The sequence below is a fragment of the Salmo trutta genome, chromosome 7, assembly GCF_901001165.1.
Source record: "Salmo trutta chromosome 7, fSalTru1.1, whole genome shotgun sequence".
NCBI classification, from domain to species: domain Eukaryota; kingdom Metazoa; phylum Chordata; class Actinopteri; order Salmoniformes; family Salmonidae; genus Salmo; species Salmo trutta.
Window position 1 is genome coordinate 3066838 of NC_042963.1, and position 27729 is coordinate 3094566.

At 45.8% G+C, this 27729-nt stretch overlaps 1 protein-coding gene across 4 annotated transcripts in view; it reads right to left on the reverse strand.

Moving 5' to 3' along the window:
* Positions 1–27729, reverse strand: part of LOC115196757 (talin-2-like) — a 158421-nt gene that overhangs the window by 7928 nt on the left and 122764 nt on the right. For 3 of the 4 annotated variants that reach the window (XM_029757640.1, XM_029757642.1, XM_029757641.1), the window contains 31 exons: positions 27128–27336; positions 25755–25874; positions 25274–25471; positions 24524–24663; positions 23849–23942; positions 22862–22951; positions 22624–22746; positions 22269–22412; positions 21938–22099; positions 21603–21743; positions 20759–20940; positions 19766–19901; positions 19579–19680; positions 19301–19471; positions 18962–19108; positions 16450–16551; positions 16211–16330; positions 14817–14963; positions 8276–8442; positions 7815–7998; positions 7228–7353; positions 6512–6628; positions 5698–5883; positions 5092–5199; positions 4871–4976; positions 4358–4363; positions 3129–3253; positions 854–979; positions 704–766; positions 378–560; positions 150–275 (listed from right to left, as the gene is read on the reverse strand). In XM_029757640.1, the coding sequence (XP_029613500.1) occupies positions 150–275; positions 378–560; positions 704–766; positions 854–979; positions 3129–3253; positions 4358–4363; positions 4871–4976; positions 5092–5199; positions 5698–5883; positions 6512–6628; positions 7228–7353; positions 7815–7998; positions 8276–8442; positions 14817–14963; positions 16211–16330; positions 16450–16551; positions 18962–19108; positions 19301–19471; positions 19579–19680; positions 19766–19901; positions 20759–20940; positions 21603–21743; positions 21938–22099; positions 22269–22412; positions 22624–22746; positions 22862–22951; positions 23849–23942; positions 24524–24663; positions 25274–25471; positions 25755–25874; positions 27128–27336 (4151 nt within the window). The remainder of the gene's footprint in view (positions 1–149; positions 276–377; positions 561–703; positions 767–853; positions 980–3128; positions 3254–4357; positions 4364–4870; positions 4977–5091; positions 5200–5697; positions 5884–6511; positions 6629–7227; positions 7354–7814; positions 7999–8275; positions 8443–14816; positions 14964–16210; positions 16331–16449; positions 16552–18961; positions 19109–19300; positions 19472–19578; positions 19681–19765; positions 19902–20758; positions 20941–21602; positions 21744–21937; positions 22100–22268; positions 22413–22623; positions 22747–22861; positions 22952–23848; positions 23943–24523; positions 24664–25273; positions 25472–25754; positions 25875–27127; positions 27337–27729) is intronic. The other variant, XM_029757643.1, reaches the window with a different exon arrangement.

The following is a 27729-nucleotide window of genomic DNA, read 5'->3' on the forward strand; positions in this document are numbered from 1 at the left end:
GACTAGGTGGGACGCTTGCCCAGGGAAGTTAATTTCAGAACCATTTAGAGAGGAACATCTTTGGATGTGAAAGCAACTTTAAAGCTGGAAACAGTTGAGAAGGTAGAGGTGGAAAATGCACAAAGTAACATATCAAATCTAAATCTCACCTGAGCAATGCCACCCACGAACTTGGTCTTGACCACCACACTGTGATCATCAGCTTTATCAAAGGCAGCTTTCTGAGCCGCCTTCACCAGGTTGTCTGATGCCCGCTTGACCGCGTTCCCAGCAGCCTTATGGAGACAAAGCCCTTGGTTAATACCATCATAGTGTGTAGAGGTGAAGTCAGAGAGACAGCAGTGGAACCCAGTGGGTTGTGTTTAGTAGGATTATACCTGCAGTCTCCTCATTGCCTCGGAGTCCGGTTGAGCTTTGACCTTACAGGCCACTAGGAGCTGAGCTGTGGAGGCTGCCACCTGCTTGGCTGAAGAGATGAGCTTCTCCTCACTGGCGTGGCCCTGCACAGAGGCATTGGCCGCCTCACACAGGTTACTGGTGGCTGCCGCCACCATCCGAGCCTACAGGGAACAGTAACCATACATCAGGGTACTGCCTCAGACAGACAACTCAGTAGATATGAGGCTGATTCCCCATGCACAGTTTCACAGTAAAGTTATGTCATAATACTACATATAAAAAAGAAACAATGATGGGAACTCACAGCAGATATGAGACCCTGAGACCACTGGCCATCATCCACAGCATTGGCAAGAATGGATCCTACCTGGAGAGTAGAGTGAGAGAGATACAGTACTGTTATTTGCTGAGGTTACATTCAGACACTGATGATTCTAAAACAGTTGTAGCTGACCTTGCCCTGTGCCACCAACTCTCTCTGGGCTGCAGAAGCAGACTTCACCAGGGCACTGGTGGCTGCAGCGATGGATTTAGCTGCCTCCAGGATCTGCTCCTCAAAGTCCAGCGTCTCATCTGCTTGCTGAAAGCAAAACCCATAGAGAATGATAGTGGCCTCTAGTGGCCAAAAGGCTGTGTTAGTATAGGCAGCGCCCTTGAGGGCTTCCACCATTTTAATGTAGTCAACTCGGTGGGACTTCCAACTTCATTGGTTGATCCCTCCTGGTGACCCTGATCACAATACCAGAAATCAGTGAACTAGTTCTGGGCCAGACCAGGTCATTAGGAGGGATCAGCCAATAGTAAAGAAGAAAATTGACTATTTCAGAATGGAAATGCCCATGCTGTCACAGACGCTATAATAGCACAGATACAAATATGAGTTCTCTATCTATCTCTATGGCAAAACCACACATTTAACAATGGAAATGCACTTAGGGCGACATCTTGTGGCAATAAGACAAAACAACAAACTCCATTGGTTGTTTTATGGCGCTATGTTGAGTAACTGGCCAATCACATCCACCAACACATTTCATAATGGGGAATCCTTCCAACAGATCTTCAAATACTGTTTGCTGTTGGAAAATCCAAACCAAACACTTTGCAAGATTCATACAGTAGAGAAACACCCATTCTAAAAGGATAATGAATTACTTTGGAATTACAAATAATGTCATTCCTGTCTCAGTAGACTACACCAGTCAGTGACCATAGATCATGCCAGCAGAACCAATACACAAGGGACACGTGGCTGGAGACAGGGCGGGACACTGTAGGAATATGTTTGATATATAGTTGGACTGAATAACAACCTAATATATCAAACATATCAGACAGAGGCCTGCATAGAAGGTTTCCAGGTCTACAACTCAAGAGAATGGAGGGAGAGTGAAGCATGCTGGGGAGGGGAGAAGGGGCACAGAGAGGGAAGGATGAAAGGAGGGAGCAGAAGGTGAACAGCAGGGGTTGTAGATAATCAGTAAGACAGTACCTCATCATGGTTTAGATGTTTTATACAGTGTCCCTTTCACACGGTGTACTGTGGGCTTGATATTTTGAGGCCTAAGTAAATCTACACCTTGCATGATATAGTAGTACACATGGTATACTGCAGCTGGTAAGAATGATTGTTTCATAATAGAAAAAAAGATCTCAAAATCTTTGCCCCGCCTCTCTGCCTGGTGGAAGCAGAAAGTATGCACCATTTTTAACAGATCACTAGAGGGCAGACAGATACTGCCATCCTAAAGAAGCCAACCGCCCTACACCTCCATCTTATAAACACTGGGCCCTGCTGAAATCTGAACCGGAAGGCCATCAGGAAGTTTCTAATGAAAACAGGAGGTTCTCCAGTCATGTTTCGTTGTGCACCAGAGAGCTTGAGAGAAGGACCGGATCTGATCAACCAAAGACACAAAACAAGTAGATCGAAGAGCACTACAGGGAGAGAAGGAAGAGTATTGGGAGGATCTGAGGTCAAATCTACAGCTGTACCTGTACACTGGTACGACACACACACACACACACCATTTCATACTGGCTGTGTAACTTTTGTACTTCAATTTCAGACAGACAAAGCTCACAAAGATGTTCATAGTTTTCTTACAGACATCTTTTTCTTTCAGAGAAGTTACGTTTGTTTGTTCAATATCACTCCATGAAGTGGATGTATACCTTGGGCTGAGAAAGGCCCCTCTCATTTAGTGTAAAAATAAAAGAATGCTGCAATAAAACTAATGAAATGGGTTCAATAAGGAGGATGACCTTTCCTTCAATAGGCTTCAGACAGATCATCACAAATGTGATCTCATTCCAACATAAACTTCAGGTCCCAGTAATGTAATTGCGTCTCCTGGCAACACGGCTCTACAGATTCTCTCTAAAAACACCAGATTGCTCCCCAAACAAAACCTTCTAACAGATGTAAATATTTCAACATTCTGCGAGCTCACAGAACACACAAATAGGCTGTCTTGAGTCAGCATCGTTTTAGAGGTAGGCTACAGTTCACACAATACTCCTATTCCCTGCCAATATATCACAACCTCTAAAAGCAGCTCTGAGACTAACAGATTACTGTACTTCAAAGTCAATGTGAACTTCTGTTATCTTTGGCCCAGGTAGCTTTCCTGATGAGTGAGTAGATAGGTTAGTAGACAGGTGTGTTCTGTGGTGGAGATGTGGAGGGAGGGGTTGGAGGTGGTTGAGAAGGGCACAGGTAGGCCTACCTTGGGCTTGGCTCTGGGTTTCAGCTGCTCCAGTTTCTTGGCTGCGGCTTCGATGGAGGCTGCCGCTCCCAGCAGCTCAGTCTCAGCGATGACAGTGGGGTCCTCAGGGTCCACCCATTCTGACCCTAAACCACACCACCAAGAGGTAATAATTCCAACACATTATACTAATCCTACAACTCTTAACACAGACACAAATATAACCAAAGCATACACCAAGGCAGATCACCAGTTCAGACAATGCCACGTCACTTATGCCCTTTCTATAAAAATGCCACCACACATAACACAAGTCACCTGTCAATTTAGAACACAACTCCACACATGCAATGATAACAAGAATTATACCTCTGAACATACAATGCCAAGCAGATCTAACATGCAAGTTTTCCACTCTGCCGAGTTCTGTCGATTGACTGGGCAACAGTGTCCCCCGACCCCCCCCCCCCCCCCCCGTCTAAGTCTTCAGTATCTATGCTGCAATAGTCTAGGTATGTGCCGGGGGGCTAGGGTCTGTCTGCCCCTCCCGAACCTACTGTCTTCACCTCTGAATGCTCGGCTATGAAATGCCAACTGACATTTACTCCTGAGGTGCTGACCTGTTGCACCCTCTACAACCACTGTGATTATTATTATTTGACCCTGCTGGTCATCTATGAACGTTTGAACATCTTGAAGAATGATATGACCTTAAAGGCCATGTACTCTTATAATCTCCACCCGGCACAGCCAGAAGAAGACTGGCCACCCCTCAGACCCTTGTTCCTCGCTGGGATTCATCCTACTGTAGGTTCTGGCCTTTCTAGGGAGTTTTTCCTAGCCACCGTGCTTCTACATCTGCATTGCGTGCTCTTTGGGCTTTTATGCTGGGTTTCTGTATAAGCACTTTGTGACAACTGCTGATGTAAAAAGGGCTTTATAAATACATTTGATTGATCAATTGATAGTGATTATATTGCCTCAGTTAAATAAGGTTAAATAAGAGTTTGAAGAAGTGTACTTTCGATGGATCATTGTCACTCTTCATAGGTTTTAAAGTGGCCATAAAACGGGACTGTTTGGGAACAGCTTGGAAAAGCAGATGGAATGATGTTTTTCCAGATTATGTTGAACCCTGGGGAAATCTGTTCAGTACCCCTCCCCCCTCTCCCCCAATCCCCCTCCAGCTCCCCTATATGCCTGAGTGAACGGTGATCAGCAGGAACCAAACACCCCCATCTCTCCCTTACCTCCATCTGAGGCATGAAAGAGAGAGGGAAAACAAGAGGCATTAGACATGTGAAATGGATAGCCCCAGTGGGTCGTTGGCTGTACGCTGGGATCCAATTCTCACCCAAACACAATATATTAGTCCTGTCAGAGATATGGACGGCAGGCAGCAGGGCTTCTGGAGGACAAATTCCTGGTATACATACATGTGATAGCCAACCTACTGAACTAATATGTTGACAATTTACATTGCAATGACTCAGGATGTTAGGCCCACTCTACAGCAAATTGTCTATATCATCTGTCTACATAACCTGTGGATATAAATGGGGTGGTTTTGGTATTTTCATTATTGTGAATATTCCACTCACACAAAGCCATTATACGCCCTGGGAAGAAAACATCCCTAAACTAATTTACATTGTGTGCTACTGTTTGAATAAATTGTCAGAATGATATACTGGGTCTCTGCAATATGCTGTAGTCTGGTCTAGCTATGCTTCTCTAGGTGAATGTGTGTGTGGCAGCCTCACCCTTCATGGCCTCAGCCGTCTGGATGAGCTCTGTCACACACCCCGCCACGCACTTAGAGTGTACCGCCAGCTGCTGCCTCTGGTGCGCTGTGGGCTTCTGGATCACCTGGACAGACAGACAGACAGACAGACACGCACACAACAATCATGGAGCCACATGTTATCAGGCCAAGCTAACAGAAGGTAGGTGTTTGTGTGATGTACTGTATTCTCCATCTCACCAGCAATACTTGCTCCAGCAGGTCGATGTATCCAGTGGTGCACTCTGACCCGTAGCGCAGGGCCTTATTCCTCACCTCCTCACTCACCTCTGGATGACAGGCCGCTTGCTGGAGGGGAGCGAGACAACACAACAACATAGAAACATACAATGGACTGGATGCTTATATATTATTTGCAGAAAATAAAGGTTCTCTGCCTAATGATATTGACTATCAAGTCAAAGTAATATAAAAGGTGTCTAAAAGATATGCTGAAGACCACTAGGCTCTCCTGTATAGAACTACAGCCTTAATATCGCTACTGCATTGCTACAGCAGTGATAGGTGGGGCAGCGAAAGTCATTTTGTTAAGATCGCCATAAGCCTTTCCTCCTTTTCCCCGGTCAGTTCACTGCTGTAAGCCCACTTTTGTGATGCGCCTGAAGGACTTCATGACTAACATTCCAGACTGAGTGACATTGAGCAGTGTGAGTCACACCAGCCATCTAAACTAGCCCCTGCTGCCCTGCTTTCATGTTTTCTCTGGCAAAGCGGCAGTATGGGAGTGATGTGGTGTCAGTGAGAGGACGTGAGGCCGGAGTTGGCAGAGCTGGGGTGGATTATCACCTTGCAGGTGGTCAGCATATCAGAGATGGCTTTGCGGCTCAGGTTGGCCGTGGCGATGACGTGCTCCTGCTGGGCAGAGTTTCCTGCTGCCACAGCCTTGGCCGTTGCCGTGGTGATGCCCTTTGTCATGCGGATGAACTCTTCCGGTGTGGTCGACTTTTCGGGGACGTCCTTGGACTGGAACACCTGTGCACACACAGCATGAGTCACTGTGACTACACTGACAGCCACTTTGGTTGACCTACTTTCATTCACAGGTTGGTGCATCATTACTGCGGACAGGAGTTTTTCTGACCATATGACCTGACCAGAAAATACTCCTGGCCTTTATTATTGTTAGTCTTGAACTGTCAACAGTCAGCCTGGGCTCACGACCACTGTTAAAGTAAACAAGTGAGGTGGACAAATGTCCTAGTGTTATTGATGCCACTGTAATTATGAGCTAAGTGGGCTGTGTTTGATTTGGATTTCGCCGCTGCAGCCTAGGTAACGCCTGTTGTGGTCCTGAGGGTACACTGATAAGGATTAGCAGTAAATCACTAGAAAAACAAGCTGATTAACATTTCTAGCTCGCTTTCCCCCTGTGTCTGCAACACAATCCCTGATAAGAGCAATGAGAAGACTGCAGGGCTTTGTGGAGTAGGGGCAAAGGTGGACTAGATATCAGAGAGTTTAAGGTTGAGTAAAAACACTTAGGTACAGCATTCAGTACACCGGCACACCACCCTGTCTTTAACTAGCCTGGTAGCCTGTGTCTCCTCTATGATATACCACTAGTACAGAGTGGCAAGGGAAGACTTTCAGGGTGTCTTACTGTCAACTCCTGTTTGATGCACTCAATGGTGGCCTCCAGTGCCCTCGTCCCGCGAGTAGCCTCATCCTCCACAGCCTTCACAGTCTTCAGCAGGGACGTCACGTTGGTAACCATCACCTGTCATATATAAAGAGAGAGATGTGAGGATGACACTTACTGAACACAAAGAGTCAGGCCAGCAGGTGGAGTCGTCTCCCCCTAGCACCAGAGACCAGAATACTATACACATTTCAGACCAGGAGGAAAAAAACCTTGAAGCAAGGTTTGGCTGGGGTTCAGTAAAAGCCCTAGTCAGTGGCTCTATCTCCACAGTGTGGGACATAAGGAGCCTCTAGTCCTAGTCACAGTGGTGATCACAGATTGCTCAGAGTTCATACCTCCTGTGACAAGCATGAGTCACACACACCCTGATACCCATCTCGGTGACACTGGTACAGTGGCACGCACTTGCACGTGCGCACACACACACAGAGTGCCAAACACACAGTGATAAGGGAACTGTCATATCCTTCTGGAAATATCACCATTTGTGTTTCTTGTAGAACATTCTGCCATGACACAGAGACAGCATCTTGTATAGATATAATCTGCATCTCCTTATATTGAAGCTTCATTTCTGTAAAACAAGGGTGGCTGAATAGACAAATAGACACTCCAAAGTGTGTAAAATTCCGTGTGATATTCTCTATGTTAGAGCAGTGCATGTCTTATAGTACCTTGGCAGCACTCTTCAGCTGATACATGGACGGGTCGTCAGCTGGCTTGCCTGAAGCACACTTGGTGGCGCTGATGAGCTCAGCTAGAGCCTTGGCCACATCTCTCACCGCATTAATGAGGACCACCTTAGGGGAGGGAGGGGGGAGAGAGAAAGAGACCACATTAATACAACACAAAGGACAGAGTACAGGTTTATCAGGCCTACCTGAGGTAAAAGATTTAACAGAGCCTGGCCTTATCACTTCTACCTGGAGCTATGCTACTTCTGATAGAGTGGAGGGGAGAGATACACAGGGAGGAAATGTATGTGTCAAAAGGCCTGATTACAGAATGGCAAGACAGAATGACAACAGACTAACAGAACAGTACAAGTCTATCAGGATGACCTTTGTAGAATACATGGGCATACATGTTAAATCACTATTGGACTATTTAGAGGTATGTAATATAAATATGTAGACATATAGAAAAACGACAGATTTATCAGGGGTAAAAAAGTTGTTTTTGAATTTAGAATGAAAGCTTGTTGTAGCGTTACATGTATGTGTTGTCATTTCAATCCAACAGGGTGCGGTCAGTGTGTTACCTGAGTCTCTGGGTCGTCAGAGCCCATGCTGGTGGCCCCCAGTTTGACCACGTCAGTGAGCATGGTGATGGTCTTGACTGAGGACTGGGCAGCCTGGGCCAGTCTGTCCTGACTGGACGCTGCCCCAGACACCAGCAGCTTAGTGTCCTCCACCAGAGCCTTGGCTGTCTTCAGAATGCTCTCCCTGAGGGACACCACACAACAGCTTGTCAAACACCCATTGGGATAAATAAAGATTTATTGAATTGAACACTCCATAGTCATACATATGCAGTTCATGGGAAGAAACAGTCCCTTTCTTTAAAAGAAAGCCATCTTGTATGAAGTCCATCCATTGTATACTATTCCTTCATTCATCTCTACTTGACTTGTGGTTTCTGTGGACATAATGAGTTTGGCCCAAGGTAATCTCCTCAACAGAATTGTCTTCACCTCATTACTGTGACCTGCTCTAGTCTCACCTGTGGTCAGCGAAGGTCTCTTCGTTCTCGGGGTTGAGTGTTCCGGCCGAGGCGAACATGATGGTGGTGTCGAGGTCCGCGATGATGCCAGAGACAGCACTAGCTGCTGTGATGCAGGCCTGAGTACCTTTGTTACCTGCCTGCAGTGCAGACAGCACCATGGCAATCTGCATGGACAGACAAACAGACATGCATGGGAAGCAACATACACACAATGACTTTTTTGTCATTTAGAAAGAAAAAAATTATTCAATAAAGTAGCGTCAATGGAGTCAGAACTAGAAAGGGAGGGGAGGGTTTGGGGGGGGGGGGTTTCGAGGTGAGGAGGATTATTTAAGATACTGTTTGAAGAGGTAGGGTATCAGATGTTTTCGGAAGATGGGCAGGGACTCTGCTGTCCTCCCGTAGGGGTGGGAGTGCCAAAAGACCAGAGGTGGCAGAACAGAGTACTCAGGTTGGGTGTAGGGTTTGAGTATAGCCTGAAGATGGGAGAGGCAGTTCCTCTTGCTGCTCAGTAGGCAAGCACCATGGTCTTGTGGTTGATGTAAGCTTCGACTGGAAGTCAGTGGAGTGTTCGGAGGAGTCGGGTGTTATGGGAGAACTTGGCAAGGTTGAAAACCAGGCAGGCTGCAGCGTTCTGGATAAGTTGCAGGGGTTTGATGGCACAAGCAGGAGCCCAGCCAACAGCGAGTTGCAGTAGTCCAGATGAGAGGACAAGTGCCCGGATTAGGACTTGTGTGAGGTAGGGTTGTACTCTACGGATGTTGTAGAGCATTAACCTGCAGAAGCGAGATACTGCTTTGATGTTTGCAGAGAACGACAGGGTGTTGTTCAGGGTCACGCCTAGGTTCTTTGCACTCTGGGAGGGCGACACTGAAGTTGTCAACCGTGATGGAGAGGTCTTTGAGCGGGAAGGCATTCTCCGGGAGGAAGAGCAGCTCCGTCTTGTCGAGGTTGAGCTAGGGTTGGATGGCCGACATCCATGTTGAGATATCTGCCAGGCACGCAGAGATGCATGTCATCACCTGGGTGTCAGAGGGGGGGGGGGGGGGGGGGGGGAGAGAAAAGTAGTTGAGTGTCATCTGCATAGCAATGATAGGAGAGACGATGTGAGGATATGACAGATCCCGGGTGACTTGGTGTGTAGAGAGAAGAGGAGAGGGCCTAGAACCGAACCCTTGGGCACCAGGGGAGCAACTTGGGCTATTTTGAAGTCAGAGGGGACGCAGCCAGTGGTCAGTGATGAGTTGATGAGGAAAGTAAGGAATGGGAAAAGGTCTCCAGAGATGGTCTGGAGAAGGGAGGAGGGGATGGGGTCAAGCGGGCAGGTTGTCGGGCGGCCGGACCTCACTAGTCGCAGGATGTAATCTAGAGAGGGGAGAAAGAGGTCAAGGCGTAGGGTAGTTCTGTGTGAGTGAGACCAGTGGACTCAATAGGCTGAATGAATGAGTAGCAGATGTCCTCAACCTTCTTTTCAAAGTGGTTGACAAAGTCATCCGCAGAAGGAGAAGGGAGTGGGAGGGGGTGGAGGATTAAGGAGGGAGGAGAAGGTGGAAAAGAGTTTCCTAGGGTTAGAAGAAGAAGCTTGAAATGTAGAGTGGTAGAAAGTAGCTTTAGCAGTGGATACAGAGGAAGAGAAGGTAGAGAGGAGGGAGTGAAAGGATGATAGGTTCTTCGGAAGTTTAGTTTTCCTCCATTTTTGCTCAGCTGCCCGCAGGTCTGTTCTGTAAGCACACAATGAGTCATTTAGCCACGGAGCAGGAGGGGACGGCCGAGCCGGCCGGGAGGAAAGGGAACAGTGTGAGTCATAGGATACGGAAAGGGAGGAGAATAGGGTCGAAGAGGCAGAATCAGGAGACAGGAGGGAGATCGATTTAGCAGAAGGGAGAGATGATAGGATAGAAGATGAGAGAGAGTGAATATTGCGATGGCGCATGACCATCTGGGTAGGGGCTGAGTGTTTAGGATGGAGAATAGGGAGACAGAAAAGGAAACAAAGTAGTGATCAGAGACCTGGAGGGGGGTTGCAGTGAGATTAGTAGGTTAGCAGCCTCTAGTAAAGATGAGGTCAAGCGTATTGTCTGCCTTGTGAGTTGGAGGGGATTGGGAAAGAGTGAGGCCATCGAAGGCAGACGTTGGGAGGTTGAAGTCGCCAAGTACGAAGTGCGGTGAGCCATCGTCAGGAAATGAGCTTATCAAGATGTCAAGCTCATTGAGGAACTCTCCAATGGCACCTGGTGGGCAATAAATGACAATAATATTAAGCTTGAGTGGACAGTGTCAGCATGGAATTGAAACGAGATGGACAGGTGAGAGGGAGAAAAGAGAAAATCTCCACTTAGGAGAAATGAGTAGGCCTGTGCCACCGCTGCGACGATCAGATGCTCTCGGACTATGAGAGAAAACGTAGTCAGATGAACAAAGAGCTGCTGGAGTAGCAGTGTTCTCTCAGGCTGAGAGGAACTTGGCGTTCTTGACCACAGATCGGCAGTTCCAAACACTGCCAGAGACCCGGAATTCCACATGGGTTGTGCATGCAGGGTACACTAAATTAGAAGGGTTGCAGCCAAGTGGTGGGGAGCGTCTGTAAAGCCTACAGGGAGATGAGCGAACAGGTATAGAAAAACACACAGTTGCCAAAGCTACAAAAAGAGCAAAAATGTGATCTGAAAATTACTAGGTAAGATACTGAAGTGAGAGAGTGGTGTGAATTAACAGCAGCACCTCCGGGTCTTTCTCAATAAACATCCAAACGCAGCATGATCACAAACAAATCATTCACTCTGACCTTATTATGTTGTTAAGAGAAGATAAAGGAGCTGTGGCATATCGTCTGATATTATCTGTGAATGACAACTACCATTCAGGATTCACGGCTTACAGTACATGATCCACCATCACCAAATAACGTGTTGGTGAAATAGTCATTTGATTAAAGCTTCCCATTTGCATTCAAATCAAGATGTGAATCAAGGTAATGGGAGGGCCGACTGTGAGGCAATCTGAGAGAGCTGGACTGAGCAGGGAGCTAGCAGCAGGAGAGAGCGGGGGAACCGTGCATTAGCCCTGAGCCTACTGCTGCACAAACACATTAAACTAATGACTCTGGACGCTGCATCACACAGTGATCCTTCCTAATCCAGACAGACAGACAGACGTCTGCAGCCCCTCACAAACGAAAAGCCATGAGAGAAGCATTCAAATGAGGCACCTCAAGGTTCAGCTCCCCACACGCACGAGGCCACAAATTATTCATGTCTGAAATGAGTCTTAAATGAAATCATGCGGTGAGGGAGGAGAGAAATTCTAATGCAGACTCATTGAAAACCAGCGATATCTTCTGCTAGTGGTAGGGTCACAGAAAGGACTAACTGGCCTAATTTCACTATGTACAGGAAGTGTAACCATGAGAACACGAACTGAAGCACTGAATTGATATTCATCTTCACGGCTACTGTACAGCACAAGTTGTTAACTTAATACAACACATAGCAAATATAACAGTTAATGTAGGTCTGCTTTAAACACTCACCCAGTTCTTCCCCCAGCTATAGGGCTCAGGGGACACGGTTTTTCAGGCACAGTGGAGAACGCTCTATTATAACAATCCATTATCCTTGGAGTCGATTCTCAGCTATTCCCCTGACACCAAAACGACATTCACACCTGGACTCTTTCTTCACAAATACCCCTTAGTGATTCTGCTACCGGCATCAGACCCAGAACACAGTAAGCAACTGCCATTCAAGGGAATTACATTCTCTTTCACTTAAAGTACAAATCCTAACTTACTTGAAGCCTAATATTGTTCAAATGCAGTAACAAAAGCCAAGGTGCAGAACAAATCAACTGAAATATATTTTTTGGGCATTCAGATAATAACATCAGGCTTGCTTCCTACCTCTTTACTAGAGTTTAATTTACCCATATCTCATTTACTGTAATATTGTCTGGGCCAGTACATACTGTATGCCTTTTATCTAAGGCTCCTGAGTGGTGCAGTGGTCTAAGACACTGCATTTCAATGCAGTCCCTGGTTTGAATCCAAGCTGCATCACATCCGGCCATGATTGGGAGTCTAATAGGGCAGCGCACAATTGGCCCAGCATTGTCTGTGTTTGGCCGGGGTAGGCCGTCATTGTAAATAAGAATTTGTTCTTAACTGACTTGCCTAGTTAAATAAAACCAAAAAAATACCTACACAAATGACTCATTATACAAAATAAATGTGCCTCTTCTAATTACCTGCCTTTGTTTAAGAAACTCTTCATCAATTTACACCAGTTATGCATTTTCATATACAAATACTCATACCTCCCAGAAAGTTTACCTAAACCCTTCAATGGATTCTTCCAGGTTAATTCTGAAATGCATCCATATAACAGAAGACACTGATAACTTTCACCCTCCCCACTGCCGCACCAAACATTGTGTCTGACAGAGAATTGACTGAGGTACCATACTCTAGAATTCTTATCATCACATTGCTAAAAACTCATTATCACTCAATAACTTCAAGCGAAGACTAGGGGTCAGCCTGATGAACCAAAGTAGTCAGTAATCTCCTCCATATAGCCCAACGTTCACACACTCACATGCACACGTCTAAACAAAACATTTACTGTTATTTTTTTGTTGTGATTTCTGATCGATTCATTTGTTTAAACAAACCTTTTTTATTTTTGTATTGTATATTGTTTTTTTGTGGTGTGGTTTTTATACAAGCCCTTGGGCTTCCAACCACACCTGCACAGCGTTTTATATGTGTACAGTTGAAGTCAGAAGTTTACATGCACTTAGATTGGAGTCATTAAAACTTGTTTTTCAACCACTCCACAAATTTCTTGTTAACAAACTATAGTTTTGGTAAGTCGGTTAGGACATCTACTTTGTGCATGACAAGTAATTTTTCCAACAATTGTTTACAGACAGATTATTTCACTTATAATTCACTGTATCACAATTCCAGTGGGTCAGAAGTTTACATACAATAAGTTGACTGTGCCTTTAAATAGCTTGGAAAAATCCATAAAATGATGTCATGGCTTTAGAAGCTTCTGATAGGCTAATTTACTTCATTTGAGTCAATTGGAGGTGTACCTGTGGATGTATTTCAAGGCCTACCTTCAAACCCAGTGCCTCTTTGCTTGACATCATGGGAAAATCAAAAGAAATCAGCCAAGACCTCAGAAAAAAAATTGTAGACCTCCACAAGTCTGGTTCATCCTTGGGAGAAATTTCCAAACGCCTGAAGGTACTACGTTCATCTGTACAAACAATAGCACGCAAGTAAAACACCATGGGACCACGCATCTGCCATACCGCTCAGGAAGAAGACGCGTTCTTTCTCCTAGAAATGAACGTACTTTGGTGCGAAAAGTGTAAATCAATCCCAGAACAACAGCAAAAGGACCTTGTGAAGATGCTGGAGGAAACAGGTACAAAAGTATCTATTTCCACAGTAAAAGGAGTCCTATATCGACATAACCTGAAAGGCCACTCAGCAAGGAAGAAGCCACTGCTCCAAAACCGGCATTAAAAATGCCAGACTACGGTTTGCAACTGCACATGGGGACAAAGATAGTACTTTTTGGAGAAATGTCCTCTTGTCTGATGAAACAAAAATATAACTGCTTAGCCATAATCACCATCATTATGTTTGGAGGAAAAAGGGGGATGTTGCAAGCTGAAGAACACCATCCCAACTATGAAGCACAGGGGTGGGAGCATCATGTTGTGGGGGTGCTTTGCTGCAGGAGGGACTGGTGCACGTCACAAAATAGATGGCATCATGATGAAGGGAAATTATGTGTATATATTGAAGCAACATCTCAAGACATCAGTCAGGAAGTTAAAGCATGGTCGCAAATGGGTCTTCCAAATGGACAATGACCCCAAGCATACTTCCAAAGTTGTGGCAAAATGACTTAAGGACAACAAAGTCAAGGTATTGGAGTGGCCATCACAAAGCCCTGACCTCAATCCTATAGAACATTTTTGGGCAGAACTGAAAAAGCGTGTGTGAGCAAGGAGGCCTACAAACCTGTTTCAGTTACACCAGCTCTGTCAGGAAGAATGGGCCAAAATTCACCCAACTTATTGTTGGAAGGCTACCAGAAACATTTGACCCAGGTTAAATAATTTAAAGGCAATGCTACCAAATATGAATTGAGTGTATGTAAACTTCTGACCCACTGGGAATGTGATGAAAGAAATAAAAGCTGAAATAAATCATTCTCTCTACTATTATTCTGACATTTCACATTCTTAAAATAAAGTGGTGATCCTAACTGACCTAAGACAGGGCATTTTTACTAGGTCTAAATGTCAGGAATTGTGAAAAACTGAGTTTAAATATATTTGGCTAACTTCAACTTCAACTGTATATATATATTTTTTATCTGTATTGTTGTTTATCGCTTATTTTCTTTGGTGCAAATAAATTAAACCTAAAATTAAACCTAAAGACTTCAAAGTTAGCACAATTTACCACAAGGTTCAGGCAAATAATTCCACTATATCAGCCCCGTTCCCAGCCTACCTTCTCAGTGACGGCACGGGCACACTCAATGAGTTCCCTCTTGGAGAAGCTGTCAGTGGGGCTCATTTGCAGGGCGCCAGCCTTCTGAACCAGGTAGATACATCCATGGCCCAGCTCCTGGACCCGCGTCTTGATCTGGAAGCCCACCTGCAAGCACAGTCAGACAGCCAGTCCATCAGTATTACAGAGCCATCTCACCCACTCCCTGCCTCCCTCCACACAGCAGACTGTCTCATCATGTCCTCGACTGACTGACTGCCTCTTATCAGGCTGCTGGGTAAAAACTGATTTCCAGCACCTGAGAGGGATTGATGGTACTACACCTTTAATTTCCTGACACAGAAATGAATGGGTGGGTGGGAATTCATTACCAGCATCACTATAGGCTTTTAGGCTTGGAGGGGTACAATGTTGCTATGGCAACAAGGGTTTCCAGTATCTAGTTATGTAAAGAGAATTGATAAGAGTGTGTGGTTATTAGGCTCTCTCTTCACACATTATATAGATAGCGGTCTCCCTCTCAGAGATGAGCATTAAACACAGGCTATGTGGGTGCAGCAACAGAGAGAATGAGGTTTGAGAGCTGGAAATATTTTCCAGAGTTTGATCTCACACTATCGAGTACAGCCTCAAGGAAGATGCATGATATCAAAGAATGCCATCCGCCGTGTGACATCTCTGCATATTTTCTAAGCATATGCAAGTCTCTTGCATATCAAATCTCTTTTGATATGTTGCTGTATAAAGACAAGATAGATTCTAATTTGGGCAAAAGACTGTCTTCTCCTCGACTCCTCCATCCTCTGTGACCCCGGTAAGTGGTTGAGGGGTCAAGGAGAGTGTCAATTCGTTTTTAGGCAAATAAAGGAGATGTCCTGGTCTACTGAGTCCTGGTCTACTGAGCCTCCCGCCGAGGAAGCACAAAAGTATCACCTGAGTCCTTTGTGTAAGATCTTTGAGAGCCGCCACACCCCCTTTGAATCAGCTGTTGTTTACTTGTAGACGAAAAGCATACACATATTTAAAAACAATAAGCTACTTATCCTTTTATTTATGAACGGTCTAGCTACATTTCCTTTTACTACTTTACACATTTCATTTGGGATTCCACCCCTGTAAACGTCATTTGCACGATGCCACACGAGTGAAGGAGAGCCATTTCATACATGCACATTTGTTTCCACATTTTCTCTCCTCCCCTCGGTTACCTTTGACCTTTTTCAAAAGGAGGCGAGGAGAGGACCGAGGAAGGGGAAGGAGGACGGAGGAGTTGAGCAAACCAATTAAGAATCTCCCATAGGGCATGCCCATAGGGGCACCACAGAAAAATTATCCCATATTTTAACAGTATCCTGCTTTGACAGTGCACCCACAGGCGCCACTTGACCTCTCACCTCTTCTGGTTCTGCGGTGGCAGCTGCCAGGCAACCTTGGTGGGCTAACTGGCTGTAGTCTACAGTCACCTGAGAGGCCAGGCCACCCAGCTCCTCTGGACACGTCACTGACTTAGTCATCTGGGGACACAGGCAGAACAAGGTCACAACATGACTGTGATTTAGTTATTTCAGAAATGATGAAGAGGTACATCTATAAGGCTACATTGCATATTTAGGGGGTAGTTGTTCGTGCTCACCATCTCCTGAGTTGTGATGGCGATGGCCTTGGAGTATTTCACCATGGTGGTCTGGTAATCCACAAAGGATCCTTCTGGTTCAGGGGGAGTGCCCTCATCCAACTGCAGAGGGAAAAGCACGACTCGTTTTAATATACTGCTCAAAAAAATAAAGGGAACACTTAAACAACACAATGTAACTCCAAGTCAATCACACTTCTGTGAAATCAAACTGTCCACTTAGGAAGCAACACTGATTGACAATACATTTCACATGATGTTGTGCAAATGGAATAGACAACATGTGGAAATTATTGGCAATAAGCAAGACACCCCCAATAAAGGAGTGGTTCTGCAGGTGGAGACCACAGACCACTTCTCAGTTCCTATGCTTCCTGGCTGATGTTTTGGTCACTTTTGAACGCTGGCGGTGCTTTCACTCTAGTGGTAGCATGAGACGGAGTCTACAACCCACACAAGTGGCTCAGGTAGTGCAGCTCATCCAGGATGGCACATCAATGCGAGCTGTGGCAAGAAGGTTTGCTGTGTCTGTCAGCATATTGTCCAGAGCATGGAGGCGCTACCAGGAGACAGGCCAGTACATCAGGAGACGTGGAGGAGGCCGTAGGAGGGCAACAACCCAGCAGCAGGACCGCTACCTCCACCTTTGTGCAAGGAGGAGCACTGCCAGAGCCCTGCAAAATGACCTCCAGCAGGCCACAAATGTGCATGTGTCTGCTCAAACGGTCAGAAACAGACTCCATAAGGGTGGTATGAGGGCCCGACGTCCACAGGTGGGGGTTGTGCTTACAGCCCAACACCGTGCAGGACGTTTGGCATTTGCCAGGCACACACCAAGATTGGCAAATTCGCCACTGGCGCCCTGTGCTCTTCACAGATGAAAGCAGGTTCACACTGAGCACATGTGACAGACGTGACAGAGTCTGGAGACGCCGTGGAGAACGTTCTGCTGCCTGCAACATCCTCCAGCATGACCGGTTTGGCGGTGGGTCAGTCATGGTTTTGGGGTGGCATTTCTTTGGGGGGCCGCACAGCCCTCCATGTGCTCGCCAGAGGTAGCCTGACTGCCATTAGGTACCGAGATGAGATCCTCAGACCCCTTGTGAGACCATATGCTGGTGCGGTTGGCCCTGGGTTCCTCCTAATGCAAGACAATGCTAGACCTCATGTGGCTGGAGTGTGTCAGCAGTTCCTGCAAGAAGAAGGCATTGATGCTATGGACTGGCCCGCCCCTTCCCCAGACCTGAATCCAATTGAGCACATCTGGGACATCATGTCTCGCTCCATCCACCAACGCCACGTTGCCCCACAGGCTGTCCAGGAGTTGGCGGATGCTTTAGTCCAGGTCTGGGAGGAGATCCCTCAGGAGACCATCCGCCACCTCATCAGGAGCATGCCCAGGCATTGTAGGGAGGTCATACAGGCACGTGGAGGCCACACACACTACTGAGCCTCATTTTGACTTGTTTTAAGGACATTACATCAAAGTTGGATCAGCCTGTAGTGTGGTTTTCCACTTTAATTTTGAGTGTGACTCCAAATCCAGACCTCCATAAATTGGATTTCCATTGATTATTTTTGTGTGATTTTGTTGTCAGCACATTCAACTATGTAAAGAAAAAAGTATTTCATAAGATTATTTCTTTCATTCAGATCTAGGATATGTTGTTTAAGTGTTCCCTTTATTTTTTTGAGCAGTGTATATTCAACCTAGCTACTTACTGTACATAATCAACACATATGAATTTCAACCAAGCATCTACCACACATTTGAATAAAGCTTTTCTTGAACAGAAATCGAATTAAAAGGGCTGGAAACATATAGAGAACAACATCTGATAGAAGCATTCAGCCAATCAAGAATGCAGGCATAATTTATTATTATCAAGTCTGTGACAGATCTTAGGAGACAGAGGGTGACAGCCAGTGGATGAGTGACAGCCGACAGCTCTGAGGCCTGGACCTGACACTTCCCATCCATCTCACTAATGAGTGTCAGTTAGAGGATGTTTCTCTGCCCGCCCACCGTGGTGGAGTCATCTTAAAGCAGTAGGAAGAGATGAGTGTTCTCAGCAGAGCTCTACTCCTGAGCTGCTTGGGGCCACAGTACACATGCACATATACACCAGTGGAGTCTGCCGAGGGGAGAATGGCTTCTGAAGGGAGAACGGCTTCAGGATAAACCACGCCGCTTCCTCCGTATTCCAAAAACAACTCTCCATTGGCTGTTCTCTAGCCACAGCCACTGTCCACAGAGCTAGTCCCTCCCTTTTTGCTCATAATAATGTACGGAACAGAGCAAATGGAATGGCATCAAACACCTGAAAACCATGCGTTTGACGTATTTGAAACCATTCCACTATTCCGCTCCAGTCATTACCACGAGCCCATTCTTCCCAATTAAGGTGCCACCGACTTCCTGTGATATACTGTACACGCACATGTACACACATACACACTACTACTATACAGTACTACACACCCTACTGTACAGGACACCAGCCCCACTCACCCTGCCCATGGCCTCAGCGATAGCCTCCACCATGCCTCCCACCATGCCGCCCTCACTGGCCGCCTCGTTTAGCGTGACCATGATGTCGTCCACAGCCTCCTTCATCAGCTGGGCAGCCTCTGATATGGCGTCGTGGGTGTGGGCCGCCTGGACACGCAGTAAACCCACCAGACCACCGTGGAACTCAAAGATCTTCATCATAACAATACACATGGCTATGCAACTACAACAAGCAATACGATAGATTGTGGAACGAGGTTTACACAAATCTATACTAATTAAGTTTTGCTCCATTGCTCAAACATGGCCTCTGTGCCCTGTGTTGTACAGTAACATTACCTTAGGGTTTCCACCTCCTTCCTTGGCTGCGTAGAGCATCTGCAAGGCGGACTCTGACAGGGTCTTAGTCTGGTCCAGGATGTTCATCTGCTGCTGCTGGTCGACGATCTTAGAGGCCAGGCCAACAGACGCCACGATGAGGGGCTCAAAGTAGCTGGCTAGCTGGGTCACCTGGGAGAAACAGTATCATGTAACAGTATGAGACACAGATTGAATAAGAGGAGTGGATCTAGGAGACAGGACTTTCTCCCTATAGAGGAATGGTCCCAGACTAGTACCTTGTGTCCCAGCTGGGCAGCTTCACCCCTAGCTGCAGTATTGATAGGATCGATGAGATGTCCAATCTCCTGCACCGACGATGTCAGCTGCTCCTGCAAAGCCTAAGGGGGCAGCAAAGAATTACGATGGGGAAAATGAAAATGAACAAAAAGCAATTATAGTGACGATTTGACAGTTCAAACTTACTTCCAAAGATATGTCATCCCTACATCCCTGTAGGCTCTGGCCCACAGCAGCTAGAGAAGCCTGCTCGATGTCCCGGATACACTTGTTGATGTTATCAATGGAGAAGTCACACTCTCTCTGCCCTGGCGCCTTGTCCCTACCAACAGTATCATGATATATAGGAACAAGGCAGTACTTCTACAAGCAGGTTATTAATGCAGTATCACAAGACCTCAAAGAAGGAAAATCATGTATACTACACTTTTTGTAAACATGGTCTCTAGAGGTTGACCAGATGCAAAATGTTCTGAAGCTAAGGGGCAATTTACTCTGTGTGAGAGATAATGAGGGAAGACACTTCTATTCAAAACAGCAGGAGGGTCTTTCTAAGTATAAGAAAGCTGTCTAAGAAGCACCAGCAGCACAGCAGATCCTCCACGGAACTCTGCCTACTCATCTTTATCAGTGCCCTAGAGCATTCTTCTTCCTATTACATGGGAGGTGGAAACCCAACCACCATAAATTACATGTCAACTCACTGCTCAGTCGAACCGACAATTACTCAGAGATAGCTGAACTCCCCCTCACCCTGGGTCTCAATTTGCCTGGCTACCCATCCACAGCGCTCTGGCCAAACTGACGTTTTTTCTCCACCATGAGTCTGGATTTGCCTCCCTCTCCTACGATTTCTAGAACGCTAACATATTCTGACCGTTTTGATTAGTCCCAGAAACCGATGGGTTGGGTTCAAGAGCCAGCCTACATGACGATGTTATCAACTTTGAAACTCTGATTGGATAGATTTCTTAGAGACGATCCGATCGCTGATGAATTTGTTTTGTACAATGCCCTTCACTTTGAAGTCACACAAACAACTTCTAGGATGGCAGATTCTAAATGTATGCAGCGATCGATAGAGCAGTGGAATTATATTCAGGGTGAGTTGTCCGGCAAGGCGTTAACAGGATAATATCCAGAGCACCAGAGTGCAGAACCAGAGGGGTCTGTGCTGACCTGATGGAGGTGATGAGGCTCTTGATGGAGTCAGAGACGGTGCGGGAGTGCCCAGCCAGGATGGACCAGGTGGGCGGGTCTTTGGGGTTGATGATGAGCGAGCGTGCAGTCTCCAGGAGCAGGGTGGAGCTGTCCAGCATGGAGCAGGCTGAACGCATGATGGGCTCCTGGGCTGCAGAGCCCTGGAAATGGGAAAGAGGGAGGGGAGGACAGTGAAGGTGATAAAACAACACAGGTTAAAGAACATCTAACAGCTCAATAGCAACACACTACACAGATGCCATTCATCTCTTACTATTATTATTGTTCTGCTTTACACAGAGATGCAGAGGCACACCTAGAGTCATTATGATGGCAGCTAAAGCCTCCCTCGACAATTAGATTAACAAGCTGAAGATTAGAGCAGCTGTGCTGAGAGAGAGAGAGAGCAGTTAAACACTGCCCTCCAACAGATAACAGTCAACGCTTTTAGGGCTGTGTGAGGACTCTTTCTGCTACATTGTAACATAAAATACATCCGATTTCTCCTTGAGCCATTTACCGACATTAAATAAATTAGAGGGAAATGGTGCATCAAACCAATTCCACCAGCTTTCCTGCACTGTACTGACTCTATATCGGAGGTCCTATTTCAAGGGGATTGAATGCCCTAGTCACCAATGTATTCATGGAATCTGTAGGAGTAGCTTTGCCGTCTCGTTTATATTACAGAACTTATGAGGGAGCAGACAAATAAAACAATGTGGCAATGTAGACTGAAGAAACCTCTTAGGAGATAAAAAAAAAATTGTCCTCTGAGCAAGAACTGCATTTTAATTTTCATATAGATAGTGAAAAAACGAACCTCATTGCTGATCTGGGCAGGGATACTAGCAAACTCCGGGCTGGAGGAAAATGTGGATAGATTCTCTACAGCCTCGATAAGTGGAGTTGTAGCAACATGGCATCTGTTTCTGTTCTCCTCTGAGAAGTCCCCATCCAAGGCCTGGAAGAAAACAACTGGACATGACCTCCTAAGCCAACACTCCAACTCAGCTACACAATATAGCCATCTGTCTTCATTACAAATGATGGAAATATTTTAAGTGAAACAGAGAACATCAATAAATCTACTTTTCCTGAAGGCACAAAGTACAAGAATACCATTTATGAGTGGACCATGGCAGAGAATACACATGCCTTTATAGTTTTCACGAGGTTGGCCGTGGTGTTTGCAACCTCTTTGGCTGACTGAACAAAGTGTCTCCTGGCCACAGGGCTGGATGTCTTGGACGAGGCCAGGCGGCAGGCATTGCAAAGAGCTGAGGTATGCTTGGCTACAATCGTCGCTGCGGACAGAACCTAACAAACAAGCAAACACAAACAAAACAAATGACAAACAAAGCAGTATAAACATTTCTCTAAAGATGCATATGGTGAGAAGAAGTGTGATGTTATGTTGATGTTGAAATTTAACAATCCATTTGATTAAGTCAGTATTTGTATAATAAATGTCTCACTACATTCTCACCTGAGAGGGGCTGCTGGCTGGGTCCACCAGGTTTTGACAGGCCATCTGAATAGCCTGGTTGGCCCGGGCAAACTGGATTGGATCCACCAGGCCCTCTTGACCAGATTGGCTGTTTGGATCAGACACACCCACTAGGTAGGAGGCCTGCAGTGTGGGGAGGAGGAGAGAGGAATGCTCATGGCTTTGTTTCTGATTTAGAGAGAGGTACATGTAGGTGCTGTAACTAAACATGAACAGAGGTCTAGAGCTGATAGAGAGTGTTGGTTGTGTGCCAGACCCAGACCTGATAGCAGAGAGGAGTGGAAGGGAGGTTGTAGGCTCCAGACAGTCAGTCAGTACTAGGCTGGGATCTCACCTGTCCAGCCGCCTCCGTCAACCCACACAGGGCCTTGGATGCCACTCCCACACAATCCCCAAACGCTGGCACGTTGCCCGTCTTACAGTGCTGGGAAATCCCCGCCATGGACTCTCCAAGAACCTGCACATGGGGAAATGGATAGAAACTGTAAGATGACCTCTTCAGCTGTCTATTATGTTAGATATTGCTGATATTTAAAGTCTATGATGCATGTGATTGTTTTGTAAGGCTTTACCTTTGAGTTCTCCATGACACTCTCGATGCAGTCAAAGTAGGAGAGCTCACTGACAGGCTCACTGGGGTTGTCCAGCAATCCTCTCACAGCCTGTACACAGCGGGAGAGGGGCTCAACAATAAGGAGAGCACAAATTGCTGAACCAATCTGATATCCAACTTGTGGGGATTAAAATGTGTGCTGCATGAAAAACAAGCCCAACTGTTTTTAATAGGTCTGTTTTGAAGTCATCTTTAACTTATAGAGGGAAGTCATGTCGCCAAGCATTATTACTTAGTCACTTAGGAGAATAACCCACAGATCTGTTAGTTTCATAAAAGTATAATTAGTGGTACTCCAGGGGTTGAAATGAATGGCGACTGTCATTCAATGTGATGCAGGCGGGATACAGAGAGAGACTGGTAATAACAATCAGAGCATGTGAAAAGGAGGGGACGCGGGCTGAAGGGGCTCAAGGCACAGAGGAAGTAAACGACTTGGTAATTATTTCCCGTGGAGACAGAGCAATGTTGTGCATGAAAATAATGTCAATACAGAAACCCTCAGCAACATGCATCTCATTCAGCCGTTAAATATAATCCAATTCATCCGTCATTAATGAATTGTAATGGTAAACCATGGCTTTACAGGATTCAAATCAACACAAAACAAGGCAGCAGTAAATATCTCATTCCCCACGAATGATGCAGCGCCCCCCCCCCCCTTGAGCCAATCAATGTAATGTTGTTAATTATGGATCTCTTTGGCAAGACACATCATTTCCCTAAATTTCAACAAAATCAGACTAGTGCTGTCTGAGATATCACATGTGACTAATGTATGAACGTACGAATGTACGAACAGACGGAGACAGATCCACCGATCCCTCCCTGATTTTATCGTGGTCTCTACATCAAAACCCTTTACTTCGTGTTGAGATAAAATAAACATGAATATTAGCTAGCCTGAACCTCAAAAGGGTTGTGTAATGTACAGTAAAACAGCTACCTCCAGTTCTCTCAGAGCGTTGTCACACTCCTTCTGGCCCGGTGCCTGCTGGGTACACAGTGTGATGAGCTGATTAATGCTCTCTGTCACCGCTCTGAAACACAAGGGCAGCAGCACAGGGTTTTTCAGGCTCACATCTCTCTATATACACACACGCACACACTTTTACTTTACACATGCATGGCAGAGCCCATCGCCCCTCTCTCCCTGTGACAATCTCACACTGTACAGGAGTGTTGAGGCTGTGCTTAGTGATTACAGACAAGCTCCAGCCATGGCTTCCATCTGCACAATTAAAGAGAGGGAAGTCAGTCAGGCTCAAAGCCCAGCGGGGCCAGCTGCCTGCCATCTCTCCACCAGGGGGGATTCTACCCTACTATCTCTGTCTATCTCTCAGCCTAGCAACATGCTGTGAAATGGGCCGTACAACCAAAGCAGAGGTGTTTCATAGAATGGATATAAACTATGATAGTAGTGTACTTGTTTTATGTGGCTTTGAATGAAAACCGAGTCAGAATATACAGTATATGAATATGTTTGTGTTTTAATTGACTTAATCTAAGTCACTCCTTACATTTTTACTTTGTGCTAATGTAGACCTCCTTATACTCAAGTAGTTTGTGATAAGAGACATCCTTATACTATGCCATTCAGCTCCATATAGAGTGGCCTCACCTTGCTGCAGCAGCTAACAGGTTCTTGGCGTTAGCTGCTCCAGGATCCACTGACAGGGACTTGGCTGCCAGAAGGAGCTTGCTGGATGCCATGGAGATGTTCTTCAGGTTGCCAATCACTGTGATCTGGTCCTCTTGGGACTGAAAACGACAAAGTCACAAGACAACTCAGCTGTTTCTTGGAATAAAATATGTTGAAGAGTGGTCAACATGTTAAGACACATCTTTCCAGGAAAATGCAACTGTACTTATTGTCAACAACTGTCCCACTGTCTATCTGGTGGAATGGCCTATGAAACTGGCCTCATGTGAATGGTGTCCCCCACCTCAGCCAGCCAGTCCCCTACTCATTTAAGCCTGATTAAGGCCTGTGTGTCATGCTACATCAACTGCTCTCCCACACAATCTATCCAAATGAATGAGCAAAATAACCAGAACATCATCAAAGATCTCATTACGTCTGACTGTGTTAGTGCTCTCGGGGACAATCATGTGCCTAAGTGAATTAGATGAAAAGGCCTAACTAACAAATGAATCAAAATAGCTTAAGTGCTCAAGCGACAGAAAAATTTGAAGCCACTCGACGCGACTACCTCAGAGGCATTTCCATTTTATCCTATTAAATCTAAACCGCTCCTGTCCACCGACAGAATATTCAGGCGTCATAACATTTGTCCAGACCTATTTCACAGGAGAGGAATCAGATATTTCTATGGGGCTGTTGGGACCTGCTATAGATAATGATACCTACTTGAGTGTGTCCAGCCATCTCAACGCCGGCGTCCAGGAACTCATCAAAGTCCTCACTGAATTTCCCAGAAGCCACGGCCAGTTGGCTGCTGGTACCCCGGGAGGAATGGACCACGTCTCCTGCTGAGTGGTTGAGCTCTGCAGCAGTATGGTTCAGCTCACTCTGAGCGTCCTGGAAGGACTTACTGCAGGGGTGGAGCTGGAGACACACGGGAAAAACACAAGTATAGTAGTCCATACATTATTATCAGTATTATTTGTTACGTAATAATCCGTATGGTATTTGTGTCATGTTTATGTAAAATTTTTCCTTGGATAATTGTGAAATGTCTGAGTAGAATGATTAATGACTAGAGGTAATATGTGCCAACTGTGTGTTTAGGTTTAGGACAGCATTGACTCTCTATAAGCACTCATGTTCAGTGGTGTGATAAAATCAACACTCCAAACTGCAGCCTCGCCGGTCTGGCAGCAGGACTCACAGTGTCCACCAGCAGCTTCTTGCTGGCCTCTCCAATGCTTCTTAGGGCCATGTCCACATCCTTCTGGCCAGGCAGGCAGTTCACACAGTTATTCAGAGAGTGGGACACTGCCTTGGCCACCTGCAACACATCACAGATCAGCCTGTCAGTGGGCTGACATTACACATTCTAACCACGCTCCACAGTCACAGAGCACAGCTCTGAGAAGGAAAAACATCTTAAATGCAAATCAGCCTGCAAGCGGAGCACGACAATCCATGTCACTAATTTATGCTACCGTCACAGACATATGCCAACCAATATGTTTATCTCCCAAAGGGCTCTGCTGCAAATAAGCAGTTTTACTGGAGAAGAGCGTTCCTGTGAGCAGGAGACTGAGAAGAGAAAATAGCAACCCTTAAAGCAGATAATTGTTATGGAAAGTAGCAGGGTTTACAAATCGGTTATCATCCAGAATGTAGAGGAGAGGAAAGAGCCCAACAGAAAACACTGTGCTTGGAACATTAACACAACTGTCTGAATAGGACGTCAATACAGGAAGTCTGTCACATGCTGACTAGACCGGGCGCACGCGTGTGCCATTGCTTGCATGTTGATTTTGTCCATCCATGTCCATGTTTTTCCAGAGTTAGTAGAAAGGCCTCTTTAGTGTCCTACGTTTTCATAACTGTGACCTTAATTGCCTACTGTCGGCAAGTTGTTAGGGTCTTAATAACTGTTCCACAGGTGCATGTTCATTAATTGTTTATGGTTCATTGAACAAGCATGGGAAACAGTGTTTAAACCCTTTACAATGAAGATCTGTGAAGTTATTTGGATTTTTACGAATTATCTTTGAAAGACAGGGTCCTGAAAAAGGGACCTTTCTTTTTTTATTGAGTTTATATTAATTTGGTTAAGGTCGAAAAGCATTAAACATTTATGGCAATTTAGCTAGCTAGCTTTTTGTTGCTAGATAATTTGTCCTGGGATATAAACAGTGGGTTGTTATTTTACCTGAAATGCACAAGGTCCTCCACTCTGACAATTAATCCACAGATAAAAGGGTAAACCGAGTTAGTTTCTAGTAATCTCTCCTCATTCAGGCTTCTTCTTCTTGGGACTTTATATGGTGGTTGGCAACTAACGTTAAGGTGCATTACCACCAATTGGACTGGAGTACGGACTTCAGTACATCTTTCAATCACCCATGTGGGTATATGCTCCTAAAAACCAATGAGGAGATGGGACTTGCAGCACATCAAGCGTCACAAATAGAACCAAGTTCTATTTTAGCGCCTGGCTACGCAGATGCTTGTTGACGCACGCGAGCAGTTTGGATGCGATGATTGAATTACATGTATGTGTACATCAGCATGTCAGGAGTTCCTCACCTGTGCTAGTCTCTGCTGACTCTCTGCGTCGCCGGGGGAGACCAGGGCCTGGTGGGCCTCATGGATGAGCATGGCAGAGCCCTGAATGACGTACTGGGCAGAATCCAACATGGCCGCCGCAGACTGGGGTTCCTTAGTGTTGGCAGCGACACCTCTGGCTGCCTGGGCCAGTGTCCTCAAGGCTTGGGCAGTCTCCCTGGCAGCCACTCCTACACACAACAGAGACAGACAGTGTTGGAGTGAGTGGAAGTCTTGGAGTTGGATTAACAAAGCTAGTCCAGGAAATAATGATGGAAAACCTGGTGTCAACATCCCAGTGTGCCTCATAATTGTTCTTTAAGATGCAGCTAAACAACCTACTGACTCTGGGTAGCTGCATCATGATTTATTCACTAGACAAACTGCAAGCTGAATCTCACTTCCTTTCAATCTCATTATCACTTCACTAAATATAAATAAATAAATATAAATATACAAAAATCTTTGAAACTGGAAACACTTATCTCCCTCACTAGCTTTAAGCACCAGCTGTCAGAGCAGCTCACAGATCACTGCACCTGTACATAGCCCATCTATAATTTAGCCCAAATAACGACCTCTTC